The sequence below is a fragment of the Zosterops lateralis genome (genome assembly GCF_965231275.1).
Source record: "Zosterops lateralis genome assembly, chromosome: 4".
In the NCBI taxonomy this organism is placed as follows: domain Eukaryota; kingdom Metazoa; phylum Chordata; class Aves; order Passeriformes; family Zosteropidae; genus Zosterops; species Zosterops lateralis.
Genome location: NC_139765.1, coordinates 45,996,127 through 46,008,139, shown reverse-complemented (window position 1 = coordinate 46,008,139; position 12,013 = coordinate 45,996,127). Strand labels below are relative to the sequence as shown.

At 37.1% G+C, this 12,013-nt stretch overlaps 1 protein-coding gene across 7 annotated transcripts in view; it reads left to right on the top strand.

The window, feature by feature from the left end:
• NRCAM (neuronal cell adhesion molecule) overlaps positions 1-12,013 on the top strand; it is a gene marked incomplete at its 3' end in the record, with an annotated part of 143,496 nt that overhangs the window by 88,832 nt on the left and 42,651 nt on the right. For all 7 annotated transcript variants that reach the window (XM_083860570.1, XM_083860568.1, XM_083860566.1 and 4 more), the window contains 3 exons: positions 1,747-1,931; positions 3,336-3,467; positions 11,272-11,415. In XM_083860570.1, coding sequence (XP_083716696.1) covers positions 1,747-1,931; positions 3,336-3,467; positions 11,272-11,415 — 461 coding nt within the window. The remainder of the gene's footprint in view (positions 1-1,746; positions 1,932-3,335; positions 3,468-11,271; positions 11,416-12,013) is intronic.

Here is a 12,013-nt window from a genome sequence, read left to right as displayed (position 1 = left end):
AAATGCTATAGACTAAACTCAGGCACATATCCACAGATTCGCAGTCAGGAATAAAGCCTCCATTGTTTTCCTAAGTTTACAATCATAAGATTCTCCAATTATATAGAAATAGATAAGGATTTGCTGTTCTAATCCAAGAAAACTGCTTATATGTGTTAATAATTGCTTAGTAGATCCACTAGGTGGGAATCATTAGACCAAATCTTCAGGTCCTTACATCTAATTTCTCATTGTAATCAAGCTTAATTGGTCCTTGTTTCTTCAATGCAATGGAAGTTTGCTTCTGCTTGTTATTGTGCAAGAAGAAAATTACTAAGAGCAATTTAACTTCATGAGTTGGGTTGATCTTTAAATCAGTTTAATTCTCAGGAAGAAATCTGAGAATAGACTGGTTATAGAATAGAAAAAAAATCTTTAGTACCTAAAGAAAATCTAAAGAAATTCTAAAGAAAATCTTTAGTACCTATTTCAAGAACTGTAAATATGTTTACAGTGCACAAAGGCATAATGCAGAGTGCTCTCAAGTAGCCATGAGGAAATCATGTGCCACAGCTCACACACATGTTCACTTGCATGAGCACCACAGGGCACAGGCACAGCTTGATCTGAGCTTCAGTGTAGTGTTTCTGTCTCAGTTTTGGCCTGCTCAGGTGTCTGCACCAATAACACTAGCAAAACCACCCCTGTGAGTGGGCATAGCATCAGCCCAGGTAGTCCTCATCTGCAATATAGTTATATGCCTTTTGACAACCCTGCAATAAAGTATTCAGTGATCCAAACTCCAGTAAAATGGTTGGATAAAACCTGTGAAAAAAATAGAATGTAATATATTATATGGCTTTATGTCTTTAGCTGTCATATAATTAATTTTTAAAAAAACAAACAAAAACAAAAACAAAAACAAAAACAAACGAACAAAAAGCAAACAAACAAAAAATCAAACAAAAAAAAACCAGTGGAGAAATACCTGTCCACAAAGGGCCAGATGCAGATTTTGTTTGAAACAACTATTCCTGATTACTGACACCACAATTAAAAGCTTTGCTAGGTGTCTGTGTTATAAAATATGTGATATTAGACTACTAGGGGAACATTTGGCTAGAGCTATTACTATCTGAAAGAGGACGTTCTGTTCATTAAGCAACAAATTGCAAATTCTTGTAATTTTCAAAGTGTATCTCCATGTGTTTGAACAACTTTCAGCTTCAGTGGACAACATGGGGCATAGCCAATTTAGGCCTGGTGAAGTGACAGGTAGCTGTACTTGACTCAGCATTGACTTTTTTTCTTGATTTTTCACAAGAAATATTTCTATCTCCTTACAGCTCTTTTGTAAAGTTTATAATGTTCATGAAGCATTAGGATATTGCTCACACAAAGGAAAATTATGAACTTGTCATTTTATAGAAGCTCCCTTTAAAAGCACCATGAGCATCAATTTAATAGTATAAATTGTCTTGTCTTCATTTATTAACCATCAGCTTTTTTAGATTAATCCACAGACAAATGTATTCTGTAATTATTAATCTTATGAACAGATGGCCATAGACAATGTTAGTGTGACTTGTCATTTTGTAGAAAACAAATGCTGGCATGTTTTTCATATTTGTTGGATATGACCCAAAATCTGGGTAGAGGCTCTTAAAATAATTATTTATAAAACATATATTAAAAATATTAACATACTGAACTTTTATCTTTCTTTTCTTTGGTCCCTAAATTTGATCTGTGCTTTTACTTCTCCAGACCCACACCGGTAATCCGCTGGATCAAAGAGGGTGGGGAACTGCCAGCCAACAGAACATTTTTTGAAAACTTTAAGAAAACTCTGAAGATCATAGATGTTTCAGAAGCTGACTCTGGGAACTACAAATGTATAGCAAGAAATACATTAGGTTCAGTTCATCATGTCATTTCAGTAACTGTGAAAGGTAATACTAAAATTATCCTTAATGTAATGTTGTCAAGAGTCCAGACTGTAGGATCGAAGCAGGCTTTCTAGGATGAAGTATAGCTAAAAGGATGAATGATAATAGTTAAAAATGACCCTGAGGAAACATTCAACTGTCTGAATTCTAACACTGGAAGGACTTTACTATCTATAATATCTTTTTCATCTTTTAATGTTACTTTATAAAGCAGCAAGCTAAAGTGGTATTTTACTGTAACAGTAGTAAGATAGTGCATTAGTTTGCACAAGTACTACATTTATTTTACATCCTTTGATTATCTGTCATTAGACTGCATCTTTCTCTTGTTTCTCTGTCTTTCTCCTCATCTCTCTTTATGATCTCATCCTCGTTTTCTTCCTTTTCCTTCTCTCTGTTCATATAGCCCAGATTATTTCTTTCCTCTATTTTACTACTGTCTTACAGTCTTATGTTTTTCTTCCTTCCTTTTTCTCTTTTACTTGTATTTCTGGGTTCCTATCTTCATGTTTTTTACCCAATATGATGCCTTATAGCTCTAAAAACATTTACAACGTGTTTGTCTAAATAGGAATTGTAAGCATGCTGTGAATACCATGAAACAAAAAACTGTAATGACAGTTAATTAGTCATTGAAATAATCAGCTGTATTGCTTACTTTGCATGCTAAATAGTAATTTATTTTGCTGTAGATCAGCATCTTTTTATGATCACATTTAATCTCCTTTCTAAGAACAGAAGTTTGATTTTCTGTTTGCATCTGTCCATCAATCCAAAATCTGAAAATTAATTGCAAGATGTGATAATATATGCCATTTGTGGTTATTTATTGTAAAAAAGGATGGAGAAATAGAATATCTTCTAGTAAGGACAGTGTTTTGCCCATTTTGATCTCTGTTTTCATCTGGCCCCACTGCAATCATCCATTGAATTGAGTGAGACCAAGGATTTTGCTTTTTTAAGATTTGCCCTTGACATGAAATCTTTTTGTGTAATCAAGCCTAAATTCATTCCTAACAGCTAACTACTACGAGCATGTATATCTCTGAAATTAATCAAAAGACCACTGTAGTGTCTGCAAATGCCATACTCAGATAAATTTTGCTTGCTTTAGGAAAGGCAAATTAGATTCAAAGCAGGCAACCCTAAATGAAAGAAATATCCTCTTGCTTATCTCAGAATTTTAATGCAGTGAGTGACCAGAGTGTCAGTTCAGCCAAATGTGTGATCTACCACTTAATTGAGTATCACATATATATAGAGATATATGTAAATATAAAGTAACAATATAGCTGTAAGTCTATATCTACACATACCTTGTTTGAATTATCTTCTGATTACCATGCCTTATGATTTGCTGTGTATAATTTTGGAAAATAATTGCTGTCTTTCTTTTCTTAAACTCAGCTGCTCCATACTGGATAACAGCACCCAGAAACTTGGTCTTGTCTCCTGGAGAGGATGGAACATTGATCTGCAGAGCTAATGGCAACCCAAAGCCTAGTATAAGCTGGTTAGCAAATGGTGTTCCCATAGCAAGTAAGATTCTTAATTACCTTACAGGAGCATGAGTAAGAAAATACAGGGAGTCTTAAGGTGGTTTTTGTCAAATAAATGTGAAGAGCTTGTATTTGTGTCGTTTTTACCTGACAGGTAATGCTAAATCATAAAAGATGTGATAAAAATACTCATATTCATAAACACTCATATTCATAAAAGCTCAAAAAAGCTTCATTAAAGGTCAAAAAAGTTCATAAAAGCTGAACAACAACATGTGCCTCTAACGTGTTTGAGAGAACTATAATGTGTAATCATGCTCCTGGTTCTTCTGTCTGGCATTCTGCTGGTAGTCTTTGTGGAGATTGGATGGTCCCTCTCACAGGGCCATTGCTGGGACGTCATTGTTACCCCTGTGTTTCTGTGGCAGTCAAGTCTGCTAGCTCTCTCCTTTGCTGCCCCACTGCAACTGTAATGTTGCCTAGGTACTCTAAATGTGACGTAAAAAGTGAAGTCCTCACATTTGTGGATATACAGAGCACTTGTAGGATTTGCAGTACACTGTAGGATTTGCAGCTTAGTGTATGTTTGAGCTTTCCAGGCTTCAGCTCTAAGAAGCTGCAGCAGCAAAATTGTCTGAATGTGTCAGCAGCTACCTGGCAAACAATTTGTGCCAAGTAGGTGTCAAAGAAAAGGAACCCCTAAGGCAGTGGAACAGCTGTTTCTGTGTGCATGGGTAAGAAAAGCAGCCCTGAACTGGTGATTGAGCCACTTAATTGCTGCAGTGTTACGACTGGCAATGCTGTATGACAGACACAAGCTGCTATATATAGTACAACTTGCCTTGGAAAGAACTTGCTGGAGGACACTGCAGTGTGTTGTCAGCTGGGTGTGCACTGGGCATACCCTGTGCTATAAAGTCACACTTGGTTCTTCTACCTTTATCCTTCCTCTTTCTCAAAACAATAATGAAAACCAGATAGTCTCAGCTGTTGACTCATGAGAGATAATGTACTCTAAAACAGTGATCTGCTTAAAGCATGACAGTGTCCTTTCTGTCACTTTCAGAAATTTAAGAGTTGTTTTAAGTCTTTTTGGGGTGTGGAGAAGAATTGTCTATGATCAGAATCTAGGTAATAGCAAAAGGTAAATGAGAACCCTCATTAGATATATTTGAAGTATTTGATATACAAAAGAGGATAAACTTATTTGTAGGGAAAAGATGCAACTTCATGGGGGAAAAATAAGGCTATATATTCAAACAAATAGAAATATTTAGCAAATAACCTGTTTCAGAAATTAAATGGAAGGTGAGATCTACAACATGAGATTTAAAATAAGAAGTGTCCATTGGTAAATAAGTTATATAAACTGACAATAATCACCTCATCAAACAATGGTAAGACAGGAAAACAGGAACATATCAATGTAATTTTGTATAGTATATATTTATAAATAAATGTGTGATAATGGATTTGTTATCCTCAAAGTTCAGTTCCTGTCCTTCACTTTCCTTTCTGGGTTTTTGGTGGTCTCATCTTCCTTTGTTGTTTTCTGTATACTCACCATTCACTTTTTGTTTATTTGTTTGGAGGGGATTTTATCCTGCAGTTCTTGTAGTTTAACTAGTATTTCAGCCCTCGTGACTAGTAAAATCTTTTTCACCTGGCTATGAGAGTCAGCTTTGCCTTGCTTGTCTTCCATTTCAAAGCTATAGGATGAGCTGATCAAATGACCAACAAGTACATTTTCCAGAAAAGCAGTGATGTGTTCTGCATTCTTTCACAGTATTAGTAAAACTTTAAGAAACAGAGTTTTCAGAAGCAACTCCAGGATGCCACCAAATTTCCCAAAAACAAGGGCAGCATTTATTAGACTGGCCTTGAGGAATCGGTACACAAAGTCTTGTTGAGGAGAATTCAGTAAAAATTACAAGACTTTAATTAAATTACTCACTCAAACTCAGTAGGGAAAAAAAAAAAAGGAAAAAAAAGAACACAGCAAAATAAGTAAGTGGGTAGCGCAGCCTTATATTAAAAGTCACTTTTACTGCTGAGAAAAGCTGAAGTCCTATTCACATTAAATATTTAAGTGTAAGTTGATTGGATACTCCAGTACACTGCATCTGTCAGGGCATCTATGAGAAGCATCATGATCACAGAAAGTGCAGTTCTTAAGATTCTTGTGATATTTATTATTCTGAGTTATCAAAAGCTGTTCTGGAAATTACCAAGTACAGTGTGCCTTTTTGTTCACTTGTTACTAAATTATAGAATTGAGCCCCTCATCTTACAACTGAATGATTAGGAAATCACTGTAAAAGGAAACTAAAGCAGCTGTTTCAGCTTCAGGGCAGTGCTGAGAGAGCTACACCCATGGCAGGATTTCAAAGAAAAAGAGCTACATTTGAATTTCAAAGCCCTGCTGTCATCATATATCCCACAATGTGCCTCTTGTGGCCTAGTAATCTGTTTGCAATACTTTAATTTTCTGTTGGAAAGCACAACTGGGAGATACTTAATTCTTCCGGTTTTGTTCTTTCATAATAGAGTCAGACAAGGAAAGGGGAATGTTAAAGAAAGAGCCATTGGTCCGTATCTCAGTCACTGGCTGAGGTTTAAATATCTATAGAAAAAAAAAAAAGTAGAGAAAAATGTAGCGTGTGTTAGCAACTATAAAATGAAATTGTAATGGTGTGAATTTTGTTCAATATTAAACTAATCTGAGTAAAAAAAAAAATTAAGCAAGAATTTAGGTTTCCCTGAAATGTTTTAATTAGTTTTCTTCAACAGTCATGCTGAAAACATCAGCATTTCTAAAAGAAAAAGCTGCTTTAGACACATTGGAATGATAAGGACCTAACCTCCTAATGTTTACTCACAGGAGGAGTAGGCATGTTGAACTCACATGCCCAGTCCCCTTAAGGTCAATTAGAATTACTTTGGCAAGTGGCAATTGAAAGTTCAGGCCATGACTCTGTTGCCTTGTGCTTCAATTAACACTCAAGATCTGCATTATTTATATCACTGCATAATCCATTGTGTCTTACTGCTTAGATATTCAGCATGGTTTTACAAAAGGGAAGTCATGCATAAAGTATCTCAACTTTTAAGAAAGTAACAACCCACATTAATTGGGAAGGGGAAACGCTTTCGTAATTGGACTTTAGAAAGGCATTGCAAATACTGTACAAAGACTGATTTCTTGGGCCAGTGGTTTATAGTTCATGATGAGCTATTAAATATTAGATATAGACACTTAGATTTATACAAAGTAGTGGAAGGTGCTGCTGATCTTATTTCAACACATTCTTCTCTTTTTCACATTGAATCTCTGGGTTTGAGTTAGTCTCCATTGGTACTCACACTCAATTTAAGGGAGAAACATCATCAGCCCTTAGATTTCCTTCATGAAAGGCCTTGATAATCCCTGGCTGAGAGATTCATCATCCATCATTTTATATGAGAGTACATACTACAAGGTGTTCACTGCAGCCATGGGAGGGGTAGAAATTTGCTGGACCCTAATGCCCCCAGTATTTCAGTCTTGCAGAGAAGACTGCTTGGGAAGATCTTTTCTGACTGCTTCTGCTGTCATTGTGTTGGAACTTTGCATCTGGTCTAGGAACTTCAGCAGATGAAAAGACCTTTGATAATCAGGTTTTTTTCAGTTCTGAACAAAATAGTCAAAGGATCGTTGTAGTTAGTGCAGGTAATGCTGAGCCTTTGGAGACAATAGAACTGTCAGAATCAGAAACTCAGGAAAAAATGGATTTCAGTGATCACAGAAAAATAATATTCTGAGGAGTAAGTGAGATTGGTAAGAAAAGGAAGAGGACATTATTTAACATTTCAGTTATTCATGTTTTTTTAATCTAGATTTTCTCCCTTCCAGTTTTAAGCCAAATGGTGTGTTTTAACTGCTTTTGCTCAAAGAGCACATGTCATTGTCTTTTTTTTTTTTTTAAGAAATAAAGTAATAATGGTGCCTTAGTGGTTATTTACACATACTAGCAAAACTAATTGCTTAGACTATCAGAAGTTTATGACACAGATGGAAGTATGCATTCAAATGAACAGAAGTTTATTCAGGGTCCTGATCTCTAACTATGACAAAAGTATCTGATGGAGGCCCTGCCTTCTCTGTATAAGAATATGCTGAACATGGCTAGAGTCAAGAAGCTGTGTCATTGTACAGTGTGATGAAAAAATTAGGTGAAATCAGGTCTTTGTTCAGAAAGGACTGAAACACATTCACAAGCTGAGATTCCGTGTTATCAGGAGCGAATGTTGGCTGTTAGATGGCACATGTTCACCTGTCTTGTTACAGCAGCAGAACTCCTATAGCAAATCCTCATAATTAATTATGCTGTTTTTACAAGCTCATTTTTAGAATTACATAGGTTTTTGCTGTTTTGGCTATCAGTGCCAAAATCAGCTTTGTCTGATGTGCCACAAGCATTTTCTTCTTCACAGGCAGCTATTGTGTAATGTGACCAGAATATTCATAAACACAAACAAGCAGTGCTTGAGTGGCCCTGCCATCACTCCTTTACCTCAGGAAAAAAAAAAAAATCAAATAGACTGGTACATGGAAAGGGCTGCATGCTATTTTTCCTCAGGTTTTACTAGCAAGACTGACCTTCAGGAATCCCAGGTCCCAAAGACCAAGGAAAAGACTAGAATGAGAAGACTAGAATGACCCACCTTTTCCTTGGTGGAAAAGGATTAGGTCAGGAGCAAACTGAACATACCTAAGTGTGTGGGCCCTGATGGGATGCAGCCACAAGTGCTGACTGAGCTGGCATATGTCAGTCAAGAACAGTCTCCATAATCTTTGCTTGATCGTGGTAACTGAGAGAAGTGCCTAAAGATGGAGAGAGAGCAAATGCTACTCCTGTCTTCAGCAAGAGCCAGAAGGAGAAACCAGGGAACTACAAGCTGGTCACCCTCACCTTTATCTCTGTGAAGGTGATGGAGCAGCTAATTCTGGAAACCATTTCAAGGCACATTAAGGACAAGAAAACTTTTAGGAGTAGTTTCCATGGCTTCACCAAGGGGTGACCAACTTGATATGTTTCTATGATGAAATGACTGGCCAGATAGATGAGAGCAAGAGTAGTGGATAATATCTGCCTGGACTGCAGTGAGGCCTTCGACACTGTCTCCCATTAGATCCTCATGGACCTGTTGATGTAGGGGCTGGATAAACAGACAGGGGGGTGAATAGAAAAATGGCTGAATGGCCAAACCCAGAGAGGGTGATCAGTGGAACAAAGTCCTGCACTCGAGGAGGAACAGCCTTAATACAAGTACATGCTGGAGGCCATGCAGATGGATAGTGTCTTAGGAGAACAGGACTTGGGCATCCTGATGGACATCAAGTTGACTATGAGCCAGCAAAGTGCCCTTGTTGCAAAGAGGCCAACTTTATCCTGGGCTACATGTGACAAAAGTATAGCCAGCAGGTAGAGGAAGGTGATCCTTGCCCCATCTGGATACAGTTCTGGATAACTGGATCCAAGTGGTGCTGCTGGAGCAGGGGGTTGAACCAGATGACCTCCAAAAGTCCCTTTCAAGCTCAAAGCTCAATGTTTCTGTGTCTGTGAGTACAGCAGTGGGTGCTTCAGCCCATTAAAGAAGCTGTATTCAACAGTTGAATAGATGCCAGTTTTAACAGGGAGCTTTTGAATCAGTGCCCTTCAGCATCCACGTGGCTAGACCAGTTAACAGAAAGCGCCAGCTAACCTGACACTGCTGTCTTCTTTTCTCTTGGGACCCCAGCTTGAAGTCCTTTTCAGAGAAGAGGCACCTACCTCCTTTCCTTCAGACAGCCAAAAGGGGATACCTCCTTTTTTCCTTCAGTACCACAGTGGGAAGGGAAGATGCTGCCCCTCCTTTTATACTGTAATGTAGTGGTTAGATCATTCTTTTACAATGCAGTTCCTTCAGTCATAGAGGATTGAACTACCTGCTTCCATCTCTTAGGAGGGGCCCTACCATCATCCTGTAAGGGATTATGTGGTTGAAGTGTGTGTGAGTCTGTGCACCCACTAAAAACCCACCTGGGTGCAGAAAGTGCTGCAGGATTCAGAAGGCATGAGTGGAGGGAAGCCCACAGGTCAGGGCTGGAAGCAGCTCTGCTTGGAATTGCTGTGGGCAGTTCTTCCTCATGGGAGAGCAGTTGGGCCTGTCTTCTGTTTAACTGTGATTTGTATGCAGAAACAGACCGCTTCCCGCTGCTGACTGGCCTGCCTGCTGGGCTACTCACCTGCTCCGGCTATTTTCAGCCCATGAATCTTTTAATGAAAATGACATTTACATAGAAAAGGAAGCAATGTGAAACAGAGAACACAATTGAAAGTAAAGCAAAAGAGAGAAAAATACGTCCCAGCAATCCAGAAGTCCAGAGAATAAGGATTTAAAATCTCAGTAGTACTTTTTTCTTCTTTCCTGAAATTTTTGAATTTGTGGTGTTGATTTGAACTCAGAGTGATGGAAGACCAGAAAAAACAGAAATTGAAATCTGTTCTTGAGGCAGCTGTTTGGAAATTGAGGTGTTTACATGAAAAACGGCCTTAGATTTCATCCAAGCTGGAAATACCCTTAAGGAGAAGCACAGAACTGTGGTCTTCTTCATCTGGTTACTTTTATGAAGAATTCAGTAATAGATACTTTAAGAAAATGGAGGAGAAATGTCTTTATTTTCTTTACAGATGAGAACTATGGCATTGTCTGAATGAAAATATTCCTGTCACAGAAAATTGATGCTAATTTAGTTGATTGATCTTTTTATGAGTTGAAATAGGAATTTCCTTATTTGAGAATGTGTTCCACAAATATACTTTTTCAAGCTTCAATAAGGGTGTCAATTTTGATGATGTAGCCAAACTAGGATGCATTTATTTATGTATAAATACATCTATTTTTCATATTAGTAGATCAGTAATTTTACCATTGATTTTCATTATTAATATGTGCTTTTAATACAATAATAATGTTTCTGGTATTATTTAATATGTTCATAAAATATTAAACTATAAATTATGCATTTTTATGCAGTGTAGTGTTAAGTTTTTTCTTCATTATACTTCTCTAACGCCATCCAGTTGAATCAGAACTGACAGCTATTATTCTTCTTCAGTACTTTCTTAGAATTTTATTTTCAGTTATGTCCTGGGTGCTTCTGTGATGCAGAAGCTGTTTGACAGCTCAGGCCCTTCCAGAACAGTCAAGGAAATGGCATTGTATAATTCTTACATAAGGGAAAGAGTGCCACCTACTGAATTGCTAACTCTCCTCTTGTGAAGATTGTTTCTTGATTTTGTGTGAAGGAATGCTTATTCTTTACTCTGAGATCATTTTCAACTAAATATGACTTTTATTTGTATTAGGAAAATTATAGTATAACAATGGATTCAAAAATCTAAAGTCACAGAGGACTATGTCATTTTATCAAGATTTTCTTTGGACATTCAGAAATATTTCTGTATTTTTCTAGATATTGACTGTATTTGCCTGGATCTTATTATATTGGTATTTTTCTTCTGTATTGCATGAAAAATACTATCTCAGCTTCACTTCCTTAGAAAAAAAACCAAAAAAACCTCTCCAAAAACGGGAACTCTACCATCCTGAATTAATACCTGTAGAATTAGTAGAACTTTTTAAACTGTATTAAAATTAAAATTTTTACCAGTGATCAGTCACCCAGGGAGAAAAAAAAAACAAACAAACCCTAAAGGGTATATTGGTCTTTCAGATTCTTCCTTCTTTTCAAAAGTATGAAACTTGCAATCCAATAGCAGTTTAGGAAAAGCAATAACTCTTCTTCTTTACACCAACAGTTGCCCCAGAAGATCCTAGCAGAAAGGTGGATGGTGACACCATTATTTTCTCACACGTGCAAGAAAGGTCAAGTGCCGTCTATCAGTGCAATGCTTCTAATGAATATGGGTACTTGCTAGCAAATGCATTTGTGAATGTTCTGGGTAAGAAACAGATTTTATATTTTTCTATTTTCTTGGGTGTTTAGTTGTCTCCTGCTAACACACAGACTCTGCTCAAGCCTTGCTTGAAGTCTTCATTGGAATTGATCTATTTCCTGGCCCCTTGTTTTTTCTAGGATATTCCTGAATTTCACTTTCACTGTTCCAATGTGAGAAGGACAGGTGTGAAAGTTGGGAAAACTTGGAAGAAATTTTATCACTTTTGTTTTGTTTTGTTTTGTTTTTTGTTTATGTTAGTCAGTCAAACAGAAGCCCGACAAAGAAGGCAAGAATTAGTATTCCTTAAGTTAGTACGTTTGAATACAGTTTCATTGAGTCTAGATGTTTTGGATTAGTGGAATAGATTATCTCCATGTTGCTGTTTGTTGTAAGGGAACATAATTACGCATTTATCTCTAAGGCTTCCCTGGAATGTGTTTCTCATTACAAAATGTTGTGGCCCCTCTAATTCTTCTCACTGAATTTAACAAAGCTAGTATCAAAATCCTAGGCAGAATGGCCTCTAGTGATTCTCCTGCAGGAACTGGCAGATGTGTGATTGACACTGTCATTTAAAAGAAAGAAAATGTAGGGGTTAGAC